Source organism: Uloborus diversus, chromosome 4 (genome assembly GCF_026930045.1).
Source record: "Uloborus diversus isolate 005 chromosome 4, Udiv.v.3.1, whole genome shotgun sequence".
Taxonomy (NCBI): Eukaryota; Metazoa; Arthropoda; class Arachnida; order Araneae; family Uloboridae; genus Uloborus; species Uloborus diversus.
The window spans coordinates 73,017,618-73,040,734 of NC_072734.1; the positions used below are offsets into that span (position 1 = coordinate 73,017,618).

Below are 23,117 nucleotides of genomic sequence, written 5' to 3' on the forward strand. Positions count from 1 at the left end.
TGTAACAACAATAAAAATACAGAAAAGTTTGTTTGAGCATAATAATTTGGCCACCCTCTGTATAAATGAGTGTGTGTCAACCCACAAGTCTGTAATCGTAATCGGAAAATCCTAATTGTAATCAATTACATTTGTTACATAACCTAATCATAGCTGTAATCGTAATTACCTTTTAGCAGAGGATTTTAATCATAATTGTAATTTCCTATTTTTCAGGCTCGTAATCATAATCGATTATATTTTCTCGTAATCGACTCCAAGCCTGGTACATAACAAATCAAATGAGTCATTAAACAAACTAAAACTACCATTAAAATGTAGATTTATGCATGGCATCACACAATACATCATGTTTTGGGGGGAAGCATATATAAAATAATAACACCAGTTGAGAAAAACAAGCTTTATACTTATATTACAATGTAAAATTAAAGTATGACTGCCAAATATGGCTTTTTTTTGTGTGTGTAGAAATTAAATACAAAAAAATAATCCAAAACTGTCAATTAAAAAAATTAAGAAATTAAACAAGTTCCAACTTTTACTGAAATGTAAAATTGAAACAAAACATTGCCAAACAGAATGCACAGCATAGTACAAGTAAGACTAAATAAAACTAAAACTTGCACGCATGAATATTGTCAAAATACTGTCATTAAGCATAATGCTAAAAATTTGCCAAATCATTCAATACAGTAAAATAAGGTTGAACTATAGTTAGATTAATTAAAAGAAAAGTGATTTTAGAGTATCTTCTTCAAGCATAAAAATGATTTAATAGCAAAATTGCATGGTTCCTTCTCTTTCACAAACCATGTTTATGTGCATAAAATTTTATACAAAACAATTATTTTTTTAATAACTCACATATCAACCTCCCTTCTGAAAAATGTAGATTTACAAAAAAAGAAAAATTAATTTGAATTTTAACATCTTGAATTCAAATTATGTTTTTCGCAATCACGAGTGTGTGTGTTTATGTGTGTGGGGAGTATGTGTATAGGCATGTGTGTTTGTGTCTGCGTGCAGGTATGAGTGTGTGGGTAGTTGTGTGTGTATAGGGTTGCCATCCAAATGTTGCTTCAAAATAGTTGCTTTAGTAGCCTAAATTGTAAAAGAAAGTCGCCTAAATAGTCTTCTCAGCACAATGATTAAGTTGCTTTTTTTACCCATTTAGTTGCTTTTTTCAATATCTTTTAACTATTTACTAACTTAAAAAATACTTAGTGCAGACTTGCCAACCTAGACAAATGAAAAATCCTGCAATTTGCATGATAAAGCCTGCAATTTTATTTATCAACGTACCGACATATCAAAATCGCAATAATATCTTACTTTCAGAACAGAAAAGTTTTAATCATAATATGCTAAGATTAAAATGATGGCATTGTGTTATAAACGAATTTTTTTACACAGAAAATATGGATTTTATACACAGAAATAAAACAATTTGAAGTTTAATTATTCTTTTATTAATAGAACTAGTAATTAACTGTTGAGGTATAATAGCAAAATGAATACTATTAATCTAAAGCATTTCTAAACAATTAATAAGCATATACTTGTCAAGATATTACATTTGATAAGAAAATTTTGCTTTAAAAAAAATATTTTATGATTTTAAAGAATTAAAAGTGCAAGATTTTGCCTTTTTTAAAAATAAATCATCAAACTTTTTTTCGAAGCAAGGAGCTTTCATTTTGGACTTGACTGTCAGCAAGCTTTCTAAATTTTCATTTGATAACTGAGAACGAAACTGAGTGTGGGTTTTGGTTACCATGCTAAAAATTCTCTCGCATTCTGCATTACTGTGTGGTAAAGTAAGCAGAGAGAGCATAAATTTACATAGCAGATCATATTTTTTTTCAGTATAATTACTCAGTTTCGCCCACTTCACATCCATTCTTTTTTCAGTTACAATATCCTCAGGCAAAGCTTATACTTGGAGAGAGCAAAACTGAACTTGCAGTTCATCTAGTAATGCATCAGAACTTTGATATTTTAGAAGCTTTGTCAACACTGGAAATTTTTGGCAGAAGAACTGTACACTAGAAAATGAAGATGTCTCTAACTTATTCAAGTTCAATACTTGAGCATAAATTAATACTTCATCATTAAATGGGAACTTACGATACATATAATCACAGACAGTAGTGAAATAAATCCTAACTGACTTAAAAAACTCTTTTTTTTACTTGGTTTTAAGGATTCCACCACTTTTGAACATGTTTGTCCAATCACAAGATCTGAATCTAACCTCTGATTTTCCACACTATGATATTTTACATCTAACAATGAAGTACTGGTTTTAATTGCTGAAGGAACAATAAATCTGGATAAAACATTCCTAAAAGTTGTAATTAAAATTTCATGAAGAATATGTATTTGTGGAGATCCTGACTGCAACTTGACATTGGGTTCTTCAAAAAGTGGTATAGTATGAGTTAAAAATAAGCAATAGGCTTTACTTAAATCAGAAGTTAGAAACATAAAGATTCTTTCTTCTCTCGAAAGAATATTTTTGGACAGTTTATGATCACCAACATCAGGATCTAATTTCTGTCTTTTAACAGCGCTAGATTGAAAATTAGCTCTAGATGATGTTGACTCTACTACTTGCATGTTAAAACGGCTGCTTGTTTCAGAGGCCTTTACTTTTGGAATTTTGTAATCTTTTAAAGTATTATTTGAATTAGGCTTGCTTTTCAGTTCTTCTTTGAAAAAAGATACCAACGGATCCCACTGCTCCAACAGGCGTTTTAGAGAACGCCCTAATGAAAGCCATCTAGTTGATACATGTTTTATTATTTTTCTTGTCTCTGTATCATGCAATGCCTGAAATTGCTTTAATTTTTGTTTTCTTTTGGAACTTTTATCTAAATAGTAATATATGTCAATAACATATTCCTCGACATTTACAGGGAGCATAGCTGCACCTTTTTCAGCTGCGAGATTTAAAAGATGGCAAGGGCAGCCAATAACACATAAATTGGAAATGCTTTTACTCATAATGCCAGCAGCACCAATTTTTTTTCCTATCATCACAGGGGCATTATCAGCCCCGAAAGCTAGGCAATTGTCCAGATCAATTTGGTTTTCATTCAATGCGCTTAATAAAAGATGAGATATGTTTACCCCAGTTCCATCTGATTCTAAAACAGGTGAACACAGCAAAGAAGACTCAATTTGCAATGAAGATTCATTATAATATGTGACACAAATTGGATATAATTTACAATCAGTTTTGTTACTACCATCAGTAGCAATTGAAAAAGGACTTTTCTTCAGTATTTCCACAATACTTTCTTTTTCAAACTTTGCCATCTCTTTAATGACTGCAGTAGTTTTGGTCCTTGCGCACCCATATTTTTTTGCGATATCGCTATCGGGGAACATCTTTCGGAACAACGCTCCAACGTGATCACTAGCATGAATTGCGACATTATGCTCCACAATAAACGTAGTAAAAAGAGCTTCCGCACGGATAACATTCAAGTCTTGATTAGACTTAAGGGCATCAAGTTTTTTATTATTTTTTAAGCTAGCCGAGTTCCGTGTATGTTTCTCTGTGCTTATATGTTTTTCTATGTCAGCTTTACCTCGATGCAAAATGGAGAAGTCACAGGCACAGGTGGAGCAAAACGCAAAGTGTTCGCCTTTTCTTGACGATTTGATTGACGGAAATTGTTCAGTGTAGCTTTTGCTGAATGCTGTCCGATATTTTTTTGACATCGTTTCGCACTTTACAATTTATATTACTCAACACGCAACACAACATACATGTACATTTACAATTTACATTACACAATTCGCACTCGCACCGGCCGACACAAACAACAAACAAGTTCTGACCACGTGAGCTAGCAGGAAAACCGTCAAAGTTAAAGTTATTTTAGTTCACCTGTTTCTTCCAATGAGACACGCTACGTGATCAACGACGTACTCCGTAGAAACAAGCGAGTCCCATGTCGTAGCCTACGAAAATTCTGTCCGTTAACCTCTGTGCTGCATTGCATTTTCGTAGGCTACACCTGCGTTTCGGCAGTTTGGCAAAACGCCCAAAAACTGTTTGAGAGCTTTGCGGGCGGTTTTTTTTTTCTCTTTTCAATCAAAATGAATATTTTTTTGAAGAAATGTATTAATTTTTGGTGCTGTTAAGTTTTTGAACAAAAATCCGGAGATATCAGCGCTAAATCCGGATGTGTCGAAAATAACGTAAAGTACGGAGACTCAGGCCTAAATCCGGAGGGTTGGCAAGTCTGTTAGTGTAACGAAATCACACAACAGAAAATCTTAAAACATAGCTATTTATAGTAATGCAAAAGAGAAAATAATCAAAACTTAATTTCTCAGATCTAACATGTGTTTTAACATCATTCAACATTTTTTTCTGTAACTACTTCTTCAAAAAAGCAACTCTCAGAATAGTAATGAAGTTGATTTTTCCAATATTTTTTAAATACTAACAAATTCAAAAAAATACATTGTGTCACACAATCAAAAGATGACTACCTATAGTAACTACAAGAAAATAAAAACTTATTTTCCCAGACATAATATTTTTTTTTCAAGATTAACTTGGTTCATTCAGCATTTTTTAATGGTACTAATAATAATTGAAAATTTAATGAAGATTTTTTTTTTTTTAAGTCAAGACAAAGGAATTATAAATTGAGTTTGAGTGTGATTAAAACAGAGATTTAAACGCCGTATGATTAAAAATCTTTCATTTAACAATTTGATGACAAAATAGAAAATTTAGTTTTGATTTTTTAGCTACATAAATATCAAACTTGATTTTCTTTTGTTAACAATATGGTTTACCTTTGTTTCTTTCTGTTCTACAGTTCTTTCTTTTTCTCGTAACTTCTCTGCACCTTCTATCATCCCCCGTGCTACTCTAATTTCTAACAAATCATTTTTCTTAATAGCTGATTTTAGTCGTTGATTTGCTAATTTTAATGGTGAATCTGAAGATTCTTGATTGGATTTCTTTTCTTGAGCAGTTATTTTTGCTTTGTCTTCCAGTTGTTTAATTGATTGTGCTTTGCTCTTTATTTCTTCTTCTCTCTGTTTCTCCTTTTCAATCATCTCTTCACGTTCTTTGTTTTCTTTCAAAGTCTGCTCCTTTAACTTTCTTTGTTCTTCCAGATAATTTTCATATGACCTGCGTGCCCCATATGCCAATTTTAAAAGTTCCTTTGTTATTTTTACCTCGCCTACATGTTGATATTTCATCAAAGCGTCTCTTATAATAAGTCTTTCATTAAGCATCCGCTCAGACATTTTTGACTTATCTTCAGCTAGGATTCTTTTTGAAATAGAGAATCCTCTCTCCATTTCCATGAGACAAGCATAAGCTAACTTTGACAAGTTTATTAAGTAAATGATATTTTAGTTGTCCAAGAGGAGTTTTCTTGTTTAGAGCATCTCTCCAAAAATGATCAACTCTTTCATGCTGATCATTAATAGATGGGGAAGAAAATTCTGATTGTAATACTTTCCACTCATCTTCCACAGATGCAGTATTGACATTTTTCCATGCATTTTAAATTTAAAATTGTCAATACATTTAAATGTTGATTTTTTTTTTTTTTTTTTTTTTTCAATGCTGATCATTGATTTGTGTATTTCAAAGTCTAGTCTTTTTTAAAAATTAAGAACTGTGAACTAAAATGAGACAGTTTTTTCATACTACTATTTAAATGTAATAATTAAGCAATAGCTATATAGGGAAAGTAATTAATGTAATAGGTAAAATGGCTTTTGAAATAAGCAAAGTAAACAACAAACTAGTATAGGGGAGGGGGAAGGGGCACATGTGAACATGGCACCATGACAACGTCAAGCAAAACATCTCAAAAAATTCTTAAATAATGGCAAGGCCAGTTCTACTTCTTAGCCTAACTTTTAGGGCAAGGACCCAGTTTATGTTCCTGTAGTGACAGGTTTTTTGTTTTAGTAGATGCTGATGTAATGTTATCAGACTTCTACATGTGAAAACATATTTTAAATTACCTAATAAGCTAAACTTAATTATTGCAAACCAATACATGAACATTCAAGTAAATTTATGACTGTTGTTAATTGTTAAATCAATTTTCATTTCATTTTTTTACATTTTATATCTTAGTCCTATTAGTGATCACTTGAAGCAGTTTCCAGCTAAAAGGAGTCAAATTTTCATTTTTATATGAATTTCTCCAAGAGTTCAATTTTTAGTTACGTTCATTTCTATGTGAACTTTAAAAAACAAGAAAATTAAATTAGAGTAGCTTTGAAAATATTTATTTTGGGAATAAATTTGAAGATAAACAAGTTTGCTAGTTTGAAATTTCGTTTTTGTACGAAAATACGTAACTAATAACAACTTAAGAACAAAGTTTTAAAAAAATAAGAAATTATTGAAATAAAAATCAAAATAAATTGCTTTAAGATAGTATAAGTTAAAATGTCTAAGATCATTTAAAAATATTAAAACACTGACTGGATGCTAAAAGATTAAAATTTCGAGCACGGCAAGACATTTTCGGCGAAGCACGTGTTCGACGCTTGATTGTTTGTTCTCTATATTTTCATTTCTATGTAAACTTCAAAAAACAGGAAAATTAAGTTCAAGTAGCTTTGAAAATATTTATTTTGGACATAAATTTAAAAGTAAGGAAGTTTGCTAGTTTTAATTTTCGTATTTTTTCGAAAATACGTAATTAATAACTTAAGAGCAAAGTTTTAAAAAAAATTAAGAAATTATTGAAATAAAAACCAAAATCAATTTCCCTAAGATTGCATAATTTAAAATATCTAAGACCTTTTAAAATAGTTCAAACACTAACCGGATGCTAAAAGATTTCAATTTCGAACACAGCATGCAATTTTCGGCGAAGCACGTGTTCGACGCTAGAATGTTAACAAACAAGAACGACTTTAGTTTTTTGCCGTACAAATTAGGATAACTTAAATTAAAGCACTGGAGATCATTATTAATAATGCAATTTTATTACAGAAAACGAAAATTGAGCTTTAGGGGAAAAAAAATCACAATGTGCATTATGTTTTTAGTTTTGGTTTCGCAGAACTTACGATTTTTTTTTCGGGTAGAATGGTGGGAGGCATATCAAAGAGTGCGTTCGACGAGCACGACCGAGAGCGACCGGTTAGTTAATCACGTGACAGCTAATGATCACTTGCTCCAATCAACCAATGAACTGCTTAGAATGGTAACCGCTGCGGTAACCGGTTGATCATAGAACGCCGCGGTTAGTAACTGGTTACTTACCGGTTGACCGGTGAGTTTCGTCGAACGCAACCAAAGTAATTTTATCCTTAAAAAAGAAAAAAAAATGATATTTTAACTTAAAAATTCGATTGATTCGAAAATTTTAAAATTTCCGAGAAAAATCGGGAAAAAAGTCTTTAAAAACCAAGACAAAAAGCGGCGATCTATCCCTGTAATAATGTAAAGTAAATAATATTTTTTAACATTTACTTGAATGTATTTATTTCACACTGGCTGTTATAAAAATCCTGGAACTACAATCCTTGATCTTTGGTAAACACACAAATATGAAACAACTGCAATCCTTGGACTAACAAAAAACAATCTAAAAATAGTTTAATTGAAACAAAATAGCAGTGAATAAAGGGAAAGTTCAAAAGAAGATTCTTTTAGCTCAGATCATCTTTCTCCCCCCCCCCCCTTTTTGCATTTGAATTCGACCTCAGTAGATCGGCGCGTTCGCCGCGGCGAAACGCTACTGGCTGAAAACTATATGATGCAATCTCCATAGTGTGTTGGAACGCAACTGATTGGCTCAAAATCGTTCTTCCTATTTCTTTTTCAATGAATTTCATAAAATATGAAAAAAGAGTCGCTTTTTATCGCAAAAAGTCGCCGTTTTTTTAAAAATAGTCGTTTTTGGCCTGTTTTTTGCCAAAAGAGTCGCCATAGTCGCCTAAGGTAAGACAGGGTTCATACCCTTTAGGCAGAAAAAAATTCAAGCACTTTTCAAGTACTTTTCAAGGTAAAAAATTTTGTTTTCAAGGCCATATCATAAATTTGTACTGAAAATATTGTATGCAGATTTCATTTACTACAAACACATGAAAATAAGGCAATAATACAAAAAAGTATATTAAAACAAAAATACTTTTTCTACAACAAGAGACGCTTTGATGAAAGATCTACTGCGTTGAAAGTTTTTCTGAAAATGTTTGAAAAGTTTGGTCATAAAGAGAAGCAGATACCAAGAGGTTTAATTTTGAGGTTTTTCAAAGCTTGCAGTAGTCAGAGGTTTGTATATTTTCTAGAATCAGCAAATTAAAAAAAAATTTCATAACTGCTTTTAACTTTTATGGGAAGAAACTAAAATACCCAAGTTCAATGGCATTGCCAGAGAGGAGTTTTTGAAGTCACTCCCCCCCGCCCGGTTCCAACATTTATTTCCAATATCTATACAGTGGTTTATTACAATATAAGGGCGTTTAGGACAAAAACACTACCCAGAAAGTTATTTCAGTTTGCACTATTAAGTTCTAAAAATATTAGGTTTGCAAACCATTTATAAGTATGCAAATCAATTTTTCGTATGTATTTATTAGCTGTTCAGCCAATAAGGCATTTCAACTGTCCTCGAGTAAATTTAAAAATTAGGAAGTAAGAAAAGTTTATGAAGTCCACAGTCCAGTCTCTACACCTCAAAATATACAAAAGCAGCTTAAGCAGTGATAAATACTCTGAATGCAAACTTGAGCCTATTCAGCTTTCATTGATTAACTTGCAATAGAGAATAAATGTGCAAGTTCAGATTTATAGAGCCATATTTCGAAATTGAAAAGATTCACAAGAAGTTGACATATATTATGACAAAAGTAGTTTTATTTTGGGAAAAAATGGGTTATTGTTGAAATTAGAATTTAAATTTAGAAAGGCAATAATATTCAGGTTCATTACCTGAAAGTTTCAAAGAGCAAAATGGGGCGAGGGGGGGGGGAATGATTTTTAAAACTAAGACCCCTATTACTTGAATATACATATGTACAACAATAACTTTTGCTATGCATACAATTCATAAAATAGTTTAAGTCAAAATATTCTGCATAGAAATACCATGCCCAGTGTCTGTTGATAACCAGCAACAGGCACTGGGCCTAGCTAGGCTGGTACTGGTCAATTTATTAGATCCAAATGAAGATGAATGACCCTCCTTAAGCTATCTACCCCTTTGCTGATTAAAGCCTCTTTCAGTAAGCTCCAAGTATCCACAACCTTAATAAAGTAGTAATTTTGAACATTTGAGGAAAAGGGGGAAAATTGGAGATATAGGGAGGTAAAAGCATAAAAACGAACACTATTGGATTTCAAGTGAATAATCATAACACAACCACCCCTGTTATACACCTTATTTTAGCAGACATAAAAAAATGATGTACTTATAAATAAAATTATATAAATCAACTTTATATTTAAAATACAAACTTCAAGTTAATTTGTTAGGTGCTCAACTGCTGAAATTTAAATTTTTTTTTAAAAAATCTGTTATGACCAAAAATTAGGTAAAGATAATGATTCAAAATTGCAAAAATAAATAAGCAAATAATTAAACAAGACCAAGGTAATAAATTCTTTAACTCTTTAGTTATTAAAATAAAAAATAAAATAGGCTAATCAGATGTAGCAGTGTCAAAATAACTACTAATTGCCAAAAATATAAAAATATTTACAAAATGCAAAAGGATTGAAATCTCAAACAAGGGAAGCAAATTTTTGCGAAGTTGAGTTAAGTTTAATGTTGTCATGTTTCCCATAAAATAAACTTATATTTTCCCGAAATTAAACATAAAATATGCTAATCTACGGTAGCAAATATGAAAATTACATCTGATTAGTGAATATATTTAAATATTTGCAAGATGCAAAAAGATTGAAATTTCAAACACGAGAAGCAATTTTTCGCAAAGTCTGAGTTCGTTCGACGTGGCATGTTTCCCATGAAATAAATTTATTTGTTTTTTATTAAAATTAAACAAAAAATATACTAATCTAAGGTAGCATATGCGAAACTAACATTTGATTTTCCAAAATATTTAAATATTTGCAGGATGCAAAAAGATTGAAATTTCAAACACAAGAGCAATTTTCCGCGAAACCCGAGTAAGTTCAATGTTGTCATGGTTTAAAAATTAATTTCTTTGTTAATTAATGAAATCAAACAAAAATAAACTAATCTAAGGTACCATATGTCAAAATATCTTTCGGTTGTAAAAAACATCAAAAGATTTACAAGATGCAAAAGGATTGGAATCCCAAACACGGAAGCAATTTTTCGCGATGTTGCATACTGAACACATGTTCAGAAAATTGCATTGGTGAAATACTTTTTTAAAACTTCTAAGCACAATTCGTTGATTTTTGAGAGAATTTAAGCACTAAGAAACTTTTTCAAGGTTTTAAAACTTTTTCAAGGTTTTCAAGCACTTGAAAATGAACTTTTTTTTTTCAAGCACTTTTCAAGGTTTTTCAAGGGCGTACGAACCCTGTAAGAAATAGTCGCAAAAGTCGCCTTTTTAGTCGCCAATGGCAACCCTATGTGTATGAGTGTTTGTGGGGGGGGAGAATGTGTATGTGTGTGTAGACATATATGTTTGTGTCTGTGTGCAGGCATGAGCGTGTGGGTAGTTGTGTGTAGGTGTGTGTATGTGTAGGTGTCTGTATGTATGTGTTTGTGTATGTGTGTGTAGGTGTATGTATGTGTTTGTGTGTATGTACGTGCATGTATGTATGTAAGTGTAGAATATTGACGCAACCTGGAGACGATTTTTGCTAGAGGAGCAGCATCGTGAGGCTGGCCGGTCGACGCGACGGTGGTGCTGCAGAGGGTGCTGGCGGGAAAATAAAATGATAGGATCTCAAAACAGTCAAATGAAAGCAATAAGCAATCGTGATTGCTGAAAAAAAAAAAATAGTTTGAATTTTGACATCTTTAATTCAAATTATGTTTTTTGAAATCACGAGTGTGTGTATGTAGACGTGTGTGTGTGTGTGGGGGGGTATGTTTGTTTGTGTAGGGGGTATGTGTATGTGTGTAGGCATGTGTGTTTGTGCTGCCATAAGAGTGGGGGTAGTAGTGCGTATGAATGTGTGTGTGGGGGGGGGGACATGTGTATGTGTGTGTAGGCATATGTGTTTGCATCTGTGTGCAGGCATGAATGTGTGGGTAGTAGTGTGTATGTGTGTAGGTGTATGTATGTGTGCGTGAGTAGTTGTGTATGTATGCGGGTGTGTGTAGGACATGGATGCAACCTGGAGACGGCCTTCGCTGTAGGAGCAGCATCGTAAGGAGCCGGTCGACAGTGATGGTGCGGAGGGTGGCGGTGGGAAAATAAAATGATAGGATGCCAAAAACAGTCAAATGAAAGCAATAAGCAATCGTGATTACTCAAAAAAAAAAAAAAAACACACGGAAGAAATAATTGCAAATGCAAAAGATTTTACAAGATATTATTTTGCAAAAAGTTAAATAAACTGCTAAACTAGTAAAAAAACTAAAAGGGTACTATTTTACTATGATGGTATCTTTATTAAAAACTTTTTTTTTTAAATATAAGTCTTGAGACATAATTTATAGAGGTTGAATCACATGATATAAGTCTAATTATGTTCCTGAAAAAAAAGTCAACTTATAAGGAGGATCAACTTTACATGTTTTACTGTTTTAAGATTCATTTGTGAGGAATAGTTTCACCCTAGTCATGGGCGTCGCGGCCGGGGGGGGGGGTCCAGGGGGTCCGGACCCCCCCCCCCCCCCCCCAATATTTGAAAATCGGACTCCCTCGATAATTGTCAAGATGAAATTCATTATTTTGGGGATATTATTTTTGCTTTGAAGACTTCAAATAGTTGCATAATACATGATTTACCATGTTTAATTCATATTAAATAAAACGAAATGAACATCGAAAAAAAATGAACTAAAAAAAAAAACAAAATAGGTGATGTGTATAGTGAATGGAATGTCGGAAAGTGAACTACAATGAAACCATTGCTCTGCTCTCTGCGCACACTAGCTTCAGTGGAGGATGCTAGAAAGGGGACACCTTCTCCCGAGTGCAATGTCAACCATCCATAGTCGTGTCACCGGCCTCCCCAGCCTGAAAGTCATTCCAGCGTATTTGCTGCCATTTAGGGGGAAACAATGGGACAACTTTAAGATACTGAAACTAGACGGACAACTCCCCCCCCCCCCTCCTTTTTTTACGACTCTCGTGCTAATAAGTCAACAGAAGTCCGACGGGGATCTGAGTTTCTGTCCCTTTCTTATCTCGTTTCTCGCCGCTTCCAGGTTTCTGTTTCGAGTTTTGCAGTGTTGGTTTCGACGATTGGATTCAATTTATAGCGACCCCAATGTTACCCAAACAAATTGAGACACCAGACCTCTTTGGCGGTTCTTTGCAGCTGGCAACAACACCCTGGCCATAGGATGCACAAAAATTTAGAAGACCACTTAGCTGGTCAAAGGTTAAGTTAGAGGTAGAAAGGGAAAGAAGACGTGTCATGTGTTTGACATTATTCAACATGTGGCTTCAAAGTACCTTACCGAAGCGCGGTTTCTCAAATGTGTTTGCGGCATCTCAAATTTGACCAAAAAAGCATTACATTACAGAAAAAAAGAGGAAGAGTCTAAAAATTAATGTGCAATTTCAAAAGCAAATCGTAAGCTAGCATAACGATGGATACTCACTGTGATGTCACTTCCGATAGACCAACGAAAAAAGAAGCGCAAGATGACCAGAAAAAAAAAAGACAGAAATAAAAGGAGCTTCCCTATTGGGAAACGTTCCGACAAAAATACAGATAATTTCATGTGGTCTTTTGGTCTCCGTGAGAGTAGGTGACCTGAAGAGGGCTCCTATTTCGGTAAAATACTTTTTTTTTACATATTCGATTACGGCTATGGAGAGGTGGCTTGAAACGGGAAAATGAAGCAAACCTTCTACATCAAATGAACCTTAGCAATTTTTAACTACTGAATCATCATCAACATCCACGGAACCGTCTTCAAAAAGTCAAAAGACTGTGATAGGAAAGTACCATTCTGTTTAGTGTAATACATGCAGAGGCTCCCCGATTTTATACTATTGAGATGGGGTTACTTCTCGATTTTCCGAATGAAATTCCTAATTACCCACATCATTAGACCTAATGGGAATATCTTTTAAATGCAATATTTCACAAAAAACTACTCGAAATTTGAAGGCTCGTCAGACAAAATCTTCTGGGAAAGAAAAGTTTATGAAAGTTCCCTGTGACCTCCTATCGAGTAGCCACTGAATGCATGCTAATCAGATATGCTTTACAGTCAATATTTTGACATTATGAGTCCTATCGGAGCTAATGCGTTCAACCTTCTCTTTTTTAATAATTCTGCTTTACTGAACAAATTTTATTGAAATAACCATTTTAAAACTTATTGTCATGTGTCAGAAAAAAGCAGTTCATTTCTCTATCTCTTTCCCATTGTTTGCTGATCAGAATTCAATTATACACCAAATACTATTTGCAGGCCGAGGACTGCTGATGGCCTTTGAAAAAAGTGAGAAAGGTGACCAATTTGAAAACAAAGGTGACTAAAAGGTGATAAAAAAGTAACTAAAAGGTGACCAAAAGCAAGTTGTTAAGAACTCAAAAAACAGAAAAGGATTATCCCTTTTTACTGACTTTTACCAAAATAGCCTATATGCTTTTCGTAAAGATTTCTACAGTTTCACTTTCAATAGATGTTTTAATTTTTTCCATTTTCTTAGTTTCTTCTTCACAATCCTTTCTTTTTTGTTCTTTTTGCTTCTGTTTCAATTCCAAATCCTTTTTCTTTTTACATTCCTCCATGTATGTTGTGTAATTTGCGTGTGCTTGTTGTGCACATTTAATCATTTCTGGACCGATTTGTAAAGAAAGCAAATGAGGATTTTCTTTTACAGCGTCTTTAACTATAAGTATGCTTATGCTGTTTAAAAATCTTTCAGTTCTTGCTGTCTTATTTTCACCAAAAAGGTGCTTTGAAATGGAAAATAGTCTTTTAATGTCAGCATTACCACGTGATAATGCAAGTGAAGCTTTTATCACCTTAGAAACATTAGGAAACTTTAGATCATTGGTAGTTGAGTCCTTTTTTGAAATGTGCTGCTGCCAGTAGATATCAATGGTTTTGTTTTCGGATGCTTCATCATCTTTTTCCAGCTGCAAAAGTTTCCATTCATCTTGCAACCTATCGAGTGGAACATTAAAAGGCATGATTTTGGCAACCTTTATCAAATCCTTACAGCTTCTAGATTTACTTATCTCTTTTGAATTCAAAAATTTAAAACTTTTCAGTAAACCTTTTGATATACAACTTTTTTTCTATTACATACTTGTATGCAGTCACACAATGCTTTTTAACAGCTCTTAAAAATGTAATCTTTTCATTTTCTTTCAGTTTTGGCAGTTCATCTGTCACTTCTCCACTAACAACGAGATTTCAAGAGGTAGTCTGTTACCAACTGCAAACAGTTCATCCGTGTCTACGTTTGAAAAATCAACTTTCTTTATGACAAAGGCTTTTATAACCCGAGCCTTAAAAGTCTGAACAATGGTCTCTATTTCTTGGTACAATTTATGTATCATAGGCGCTTGGCATTGAAAGTGTTACGTGAACTGCATAAACAAATCAGCAGATGAAAAGATAAAATGCAGCTCAGCTTTTATAGAATGTCTTTTTAAAACATTTGCAACAGCTTTATCTGACCTGCATTGCATAGCTGAATTCTTTTTTAAAGGCACATGTTTAAAAAAATAATACTGAAGAGCATCCCACTGTTCCAGTAGTCTGTTTGCTGCAGGTCCAAGGGTAAGCCAATGGATAGTTGTGTGCTTCAGGAACTTGTGATGAGGTGTGTTTAGTTGAGCTTGCACTTCATCGAAGTCCTCATAACGGGAAGGCCAACCATCAAAATAGCTATAAGTACTAAGAAGAAGTTCAGATGCTTCTTCACCTAAATACTGCAATGCTTTGACATACGCATTATGAATTGTATGAATACTGCAAGTACCAATATTTATTAGGCTTTTTTCTTGTGTCTCAAGGATAATAGTGTCAAACAACCTAAAAACCTTTTTATTAACATAAGGACCATCCAAAGGAAAGCATGAGACATTTATTCATGGATAATTACTCTCGGTAAGTGCTTCACATAGCTTCTCAATCAAAATTTCACCAACTGCTTTGCCCAAGAAGAAAGTTTTGAGATGCCTTCTTGTGATGCAACATTGGCTTTCAGACCAGTATTTTATAAAGTAAGAAAAACAACGTTAAAAAAAGCAAATTTGCCAATTAGAGCAGACACATGTTTCAGCATTACAGGGAACGCCTTTTTCAATGCAAAAGGTAATGAGCTTATGGATGACAAGACATCCGACTTTTGTCGGATGTCTTTTCATCCATAAGCTCATTACCTTTTGCATTGAAAAAGGCGTTCCCTGTAACGCCGAAAGACGTGTCTGCTATAATTGGCAAATTTGTGCTTTTTTTAACGTTGTTTTCTTACTTTACTGTTCTGCACAAAGGTATTTATTTATTACAATATTTTATTGTTCGTTGCAGTTCTTTTTTGTCTTTGACATTGGTAGTTTCATCAAAGCTCAAAGTATAATAGGATAAACATGCTTCTTTTAACATACATTCCCAAAAATAAGGAGCAAGTCCATCTGTAGAAGGGATAGAAAGACTGGTTCTGCTCATAGAGTGCAATTGCAAGCGATTAAAAAAATTTCCTGATTTCCCGGTAGCATAGCTATTTTTCTTAAACAACAACAAGGTGGGAGGGAGGCATATTTAAGGCTATTTTTTAAATTAATTTCACTGTTAAAGCTATCATTCAGATACTTTTCAAAGATTTATTTTTAAAAAAATTCTAAGACACGTTTCAAGAAAGGTGAGAAAGGTGATAAAAGATGCAAAAGGTGACTAAAAGTAAACAAATTTTCAAAAGGTGACTAAAGGTGAGAAAGGTGACTGACTCCTCGGCCTGTATTTGTTCTCTGTGTAGGCCAGTACTTTTCAATCTCTGGGATGTGCCTCTCAAGGCAGGCCTGTCAACTAAATAGGATCAGGAGGGGCACATTCCCTGCTGACTTTGAGAAATCAGAAATTAATGTATTTACATGGGCATGGTTTTTGCTGTTTTTTGGTTTCATATGCATTGAGTGTATGGAGGATTCAACAAAAAAGCAAAATTTTGGTGCATTTGTTAACTGAAAAAATTAAGAAAATACTTTAAAAGATTGCATTATTAAAATATGATATCATGAGAGCTTAATATTTGTGTTCTATTTTATTTTTGTAGTTGTGTTTTTCGTAGGTTCGTGAATGTCATAACGGTGAATTATATACTTTTTTTTTAATTAAAAAACATCAAATTAAACTCCTTCGAATCCAACTTGTGCCAAGAACTTTGAGCTGCAGAGTTTATCACTATGTAATATAAAAATTTAATAATACAGTTGTCGCGGCTTATATGAGTCACATTTTGTTCCAAACAGCTTTGATTCCATAAAGCGGCTTCAACAAAGCTGGATTTCATTTTTTATGATTTCATTCATTAAGAACGGTTAATTCAACTGTCCACTGTTTCAAAATGTTGAAAATTTGGTGCGCTACTCTTGGTGTGCCGCCCTTTGTCGTGTAAAGCTGAAAGAAGCTTCAGTGCGCTGAGAAAACTGACATTGTATCTAAGTTCGACTATGACACAAAAGCGGTTGAATCATGTTGCTTTATGTTACGTTCACAAAAACATCTTGGACAAAATTGATCACAAAAATCACACACGTACATGGATATTCGTATCCCATCTGCAGTCTGTAAAAAATGTATTTGTTGGTATTTATTTTTTTTTTCTAATTGTGTAATATGTAAATCAAGATGTACTCGTTAAAAGTATTGTATTAAATGTAAACCCATTTCTATTTGATGTCAAGTTTTTGTATCATATGTGTATATATATATATATATATACGAATTTTTCTTAATGCAACTTGAAAATGACAGAGTCAGAATGGTCCCCCCCCCCCCCAATAAATTTCAGCTGACGACGCCAATGACCCTAGTACATAAGTATAAATAATACAGAACACTTTTGCTTAAACATATACATACTTCTTTTGACACTTCAAGATGACGATTAGCGTAATGCAAAGCTTGCTCATGATTTCCAATGGCAGAATGTGCATTACCAAGGCTCCAGTATGCGCGGCCTTCCCCAATGCGATCTTTAAGTTCTTGGGCAATTTTTAAGTGACGTAAATGATAATCAATGGCAGTGGGGTAATCATGAAGTAATGTGTATGTATTTCCTAAGCTGTAGTATGCTTGGGCTTCAACTGCTTTATCTCTAAGTTCAATGGCTAAAGATAATGTTTTTCTGGAAAAAAACATGTATAAATATACACGTAAATATGCATATGCATGTGAGTTTTCAATATGTTATTGTAAACAAGGTTCTCCCCCACTTTCAGAAATAAAATTCCCTTATTTTTCCAGGCTTTTCAGAAAAAAAGAAACCTTAATCCAATTTTCCAGGTTTTTGACATAATTAATATTTTTCCTTTGAATTATTCCTTTCCCTAAAAAACATTTTCTGTTTTGAACATAATAAAATTCCTTGACCATTGTAGGTTTTTCCTGATCCATTGAAGCCCTGTGTACACAACTAATGAAATCTATGAAACATGAAATCATGTTGCTTTTTGTTTAGAGAAACTAAAAATTATTTATATAACTAGAGATGTACCAAATATTCAGTTGGTACTTGGTATACTGCAACACAGTAAGAATAAAGTACCACAGTACGAAGTTAATTCAAATTGTTACGAAGTAATTTTATCACATTGAAAGTAATTTCAATGCAAAAGAAAACACAGATGATAAATTTAAATGTTGGTGCTTTTCAATTTTTCTTAGATCTTATGAGACATTACATTTGACTTACTATTACAAACTCATTTAAATATGACACAGTAACCAGAAAAAGAAAACATGATGTTAAGTAGCAATAAATATATTAAGTCAATTTATTGCTACTTAACATTAATTTTTTTAATATAAAATACACAACTAAGAAAAAAGTAAAACACATGGATATTAAATTTTGCAGTACTTTGATTTTTAAAGTTTTACACTGCATGAAATATTAACTTGTATTTAAAAGCAAACTAGTTAAAAATAATCATTGTAATCAAAGTTTAATAGTCTTTTGCACTTAAAAATAGAGGAAAATTTTAAAATCTGGCAAGGTTTTTTTTTTTTTTTTTTTTAATAATGATACAATAATTTATCAGCTATTGAAAAGATTAACATAGCAGAAAACACCTGGAATAAATTGTAATTTGTAATGATATTTTAAGCAAGTTGGTTTGTTTTTGTATTTAAGGTAAATTCAACCTTCTTTATTTACGACATAGCATGTTTTATCATGATTATCAGTTATCAAATCATACATCAAAAAGGAAATTATTTATCTTTCCTGTTTGATGTATGATTTGCTGGCCAGCAATTCTGAAGCAGAATTGCTGGCAAATGTAAACCAAATTATTAATTAAGTTTTTGCTTTTGGAAGGATTTACTTTAAATTGATAATTATACTTAAATGGACAATTAAACGTTAAAACATTACTATATTTCAAACAAATATTCCGTATTTGGCAAAATATGGTATTCGGTGCATCTCTACATATAACCTATGCAACCATTAAGGTCATTTTGATTGTTCATTATTTTGGAGGTGGAATATAATCATTTCAAGTTCAGAAAATAAAAACTTGTTGGAGAAAAAATAGCACTAAAATAAAATTTAAAAATAATTACTTGTAGTGATCAGCAGCTACCTCGAACTCTCCCAGAAATATGTGAGCATTTCCTAAATTATTATGAGCTCTTCTTTCAGCAGCTAAATCTCTATACTCTTTTGCAATTTTTAGCCTCTAAAATAATAATACATGAAGTTGTTACAGATGGATGATGGAGAGAGAAAATGAAAAGAATAAATCTAGTAAAAATTTAACAAACAGCAGAAAAATACAGTAGTAATGACTTTTATTTAATCAATATATCAGGGGCGCCGACTTGCAAAAATCATTGGGGGGGCTGGCCCAGTCATCACCGGGGGTTTAGGGGGTTATGTAATCCCATGGAGGTTCCCCCCCCCCCCCCAAAATAAAGGTCGATTGTTGTGCATTGAAAATGCCAATTTACATATTTTCTGGTGTGTATAATTTAAAAAACAAACAGTATGTGGTATATGGCGTTTTCAAAGTAAAACAATCCAAAAATTGGTATACAAATTTTTCTGGTTCAACTAGATCATGTCACTTGTCTTAGTAAGAGACATTTTTTTGTTCTATTTTATGGGGAGTCATGCAGTGCCGTAGCTAGGCATGGAAAAGGTAGGGCGCTTGACTTGCATTGAAGGGCACTGCCAGAGACGCCAACTTAAAAATATCGGGGGAAAGGGGGCATGCCGCAGGAAATTTTCTAAATTTGAGAGGAAAAATAGTGAGTTTTAAAGTTTTTTTAAAATCATATAATCAACATTAGAACCTCGAAAACTCGACAAGCCCGACACATATTTTTTGGCTTCGAAAAACGGAAGAAATAAATACAAACACACACAGTATTTTTGTAAAAAGGAAATTTAATTTACGCATGCTTTTTAAGACCAGTTGTTTTTACATTAGTGACATCGGCTAACATATTCAAGTGTAAACGTAGTCTCTCAATGTCTAGGTCATTTTTGAAAAACTCAGTTGATTTTTTAAAATGTTCTCTTCTCTTTCACATCTGTTTAATAAAAGCAAGCACTCTTGTTCAACTGCAATGACCTGTGTGCGTCCAGTTGATGTAAATCGCCCAATAATGCAAAATTGCACCATTTTACAAACCTCAATTTATATTGCCTTGTAGTACAGTCAACTCCCGTCTTACACGAGGGATGCATTCCAAGACCTCTCACGTAGGTCGAATTTTCGCGTTGTGGAAAAGGGTATGTGTAAAATTTTTTATAAGCGTACCCAATTATTTTAGATACTTGTAAACACCCCCTCAAACTGTTAAAAACCATCTCTTAACTAACTGTACATTACTGTCTCTTACATAAAGAACTGAATGTTTACTTGTATTTAAAAAAAAAAAACGTTTTATTCAACATAAAATACTGCTACGATGTACAGAATCAATGATTAATGGGAAAGAAAGAAAAAATAAACCGGTATACGGTAGACACAGTATATAGTAAGAAAAGCAAATGCATCTTTAGTTGTACTGTACAGTCGATCAATTAATGATATTCGTACACAATACATGAGCAGTTTCCATTTTCATAAATTTTTGCAAGACACTACTCGGTGAATTTTTACGGATTTCCTTTCGGTGACTTGTAATTGTATGTACGGAAGAATCACTCATACCTAATTCTCGTGCTACCTTCAACGCATTTTTTAGTTGACCATCAGCTTTTCAAGAAGCTCTAGTTTTTCTTTAATTGTCATGAAACTTTTTCTTTTTATCTTAACAAACTTTAGATGAAACAGCGCTCTTAGGTGTCATTATATTTCATTAACTTTCGCATTTAAAATGAAAAGGGAACTTCTACTCTCAGCGATGGTAAAAGGATAAAGATACATTCATGAAAAAAAAAATTTTAGTAGCCAATAACAAAGCTGATACGAACACACCACGATTCCCTTCCGAGAATTTTCGTGTTGCGGTGAGGAATTCGCGTTAGGTCTGAATACTGGAGAAAAAATCGTGTTATAGCTATTTCGCATAAGTAGCGCGAGTCAAATGTTTTCCTTTGGGATTTTGAAAGTGTGCGGTGAGCTGCCTTCATTGTTTTCATACTTCTTTGGTACACGTCGATTCCGAGGAAGGGAAGGATCATCATTTTGTGAAGGTTTTCTTTTAAACACGATTCCCAAAAGTATTCAAAACTATCACGCCTCCCATTTTATATACAAATCAAACTCTCATATATATTTTTCCAGATCAGCAACACTTAGGTGAGCGCGCCGCAGCGCTGCCCACCGGCAACAGACTTGACCCGTAAGTTCGCGCACTGGGACAAATTTTTACAGTACTCGCAGCACTGTAACACTATCATCATTCGCACCACTCATTTTCAGTTAACCTGCTTACACAACCGTAATAATTATTTGTTTTAACTCATTACTGAATATATTTTACAAGGTAAACTATCTTCAAACAATAAGGAAAATAAAAGATAAATTTATGAGTTTAGAAAGCATAATGTAACTTATAATTTTCTTGATTTATTGGGGGGGCTCTGCCCCCTCAAAAATATTTTTGAGGGGGCTCGGGCCCCCTCAAGCCCCATGGAGTCGGCGCCACTGCAATATATGGACACATAATGGCTGTTCAAGATCAAGTTACTTGTATTTCCCTCTGGATACAATCTTCTTAATTATGATTCAAAAGAAAAAAGTAACAATTAACAGGACTTTTTTTCTCCAATACATTGGATTTTCGCCCAATAAATGAGATAAATTTAGCTAATTAGCAGAATACATCAGAAGTACTTTCGACCCCAAGGCTCTTCTTCTTCTTCATCAGCACAACAGCCTGGTGCAGACCAAGGCTTTCTCCGTCTGCTTCCTCCAGGCGGTACGACACGTTGCAAGGTTTCTTTACCTGTTCACTTCCAAAATTTTAAGGTCCTTCTCAACACTATCCAGCCACCTTGTTGCTGGTCTTCCCCTTCTCCTTGTACCCTCAATCCTTGAAAAAGTTAGCTTTTTAACCAGGTCCTGATCTGCACGCCTAAATACATGCCCCAGCCATCTGATTCTATTGGAAGTTATATAAACTTCTCCAAGTATCATTTTCTTTTACTGCTCCAAAAATTGCCCGAAGGATCTTTCTTTCAAAAATGAGAAGTTTATTTTCCTCTGTTTTATTAATTGTCCATGTCTCACTACCGTATAAAATGAGGGTTTCTTAATCTTATGAGGGTTTTGTATAGGTTTATTTTTGTATTAATGGAAAGGAGCTTAGATTTTAATTGGCTCTTTAAGCCAAAGTAGCATCTATTTGCCATCAAAATTCGATTTCCGATTTCAACTTTAAACTCATTCTTATTGGTAATAAGTGCACCCTCCCATTTAAACTGGGTGACTGCTTCAAAAGTATAGTTTCTAATATTAAGCGGCTGCACTTCTTGTATTCTAGTGCTCGCAACCAAAAACTTAAGTTTTTTCCTCGTTTACAGTCAAGCCCAATTCCTTGGCAGCGCTCTCAAGGGCAACAAATGCCTCGATCACATCCTGTTTTCTTTGCCCAACGATGTCGATATCGTCCGCGTATGCCAATATCTGTATAGTTCTCTGCAGGATTGTGCCTCTAGTGTTGATACCTGAGTCTCGTATAACCTTTTCAAGGGCTAAATTGAACAAAATGCAAGACAGAGAGTCTCCTTGTCTGAGGCCTCTCTCTGTATAGAAGACCTCCGATACTTCAGACATGGTCTTAATTCTGCATTTTATGCTTCGCAAAGTCATTTTGACAAGATTGATAAGCTTAGGAGGGATTTCCAATTCGTACATCACCTCGAACAATTGATTCCTGTTGATACAATCATATGCAGCCTTGAAGTCAATGAACAGATGGTAGGTATCAATTCCGTACTCCTTGGTCTTTTCTAGGATTTGTCTTATAGAGTGAATTTGGTCTATGGTAGACTTCCCCTCCAGGAAGCCACATTGATAGTTTCCTACAACTTTTGAAACATACGGAAGAAGTCTACGAAATAGGATGTTCGAAAAAATCTTAAAAGCCACATTCAGAAGTGTGATACCACGGTAGTTGCGACAGTCCAGCCCCAAGGCTCACATACTTAATTTACCCTGAGGATACGAGGTCTGATCGAAAAGTTGCAGGACTTTTGAAATTGCGCGGGAACAGAGAGTGCTAGAGACTTCCGGTTGGCAGCATTGTTTAGAGTAAGTCTTCCCGAGTACAGCTGTTGTTTCATAATATTGATAACCTTCTCCAAACGGAAGTTACAGCTGTTTTACTGAA

General features: G+C 33.7%; 1 protein-coding gene across 1 annotated transcript in view; it reads right to left on the minus strand.

The window, feature by feature from the left end:
• LOC129219670 (G-protein-signaling modulator 2-like) overlaps nt 1-23,117 on the minus strand; it is a 57,957-nt gene that overhangs the window by 20,279 nt on the left and 14,561 nt on the right. The window contains exons 2-3 of the mRNA XM_054853946.1: nt 18,894-19,009; nt 17,187-17,451 (exon numbers count right to left, since the gene is read on the minus strand). Coding sequence (XP_054709921.1) covers nt 17,187-17,451; nt 18,894-19,009 — 381 coding nt within the window. The remainder of the gene's footprint in view (nt 1-17,186; nt 17,452-18,893; nt 19,010-23,117) is intronic.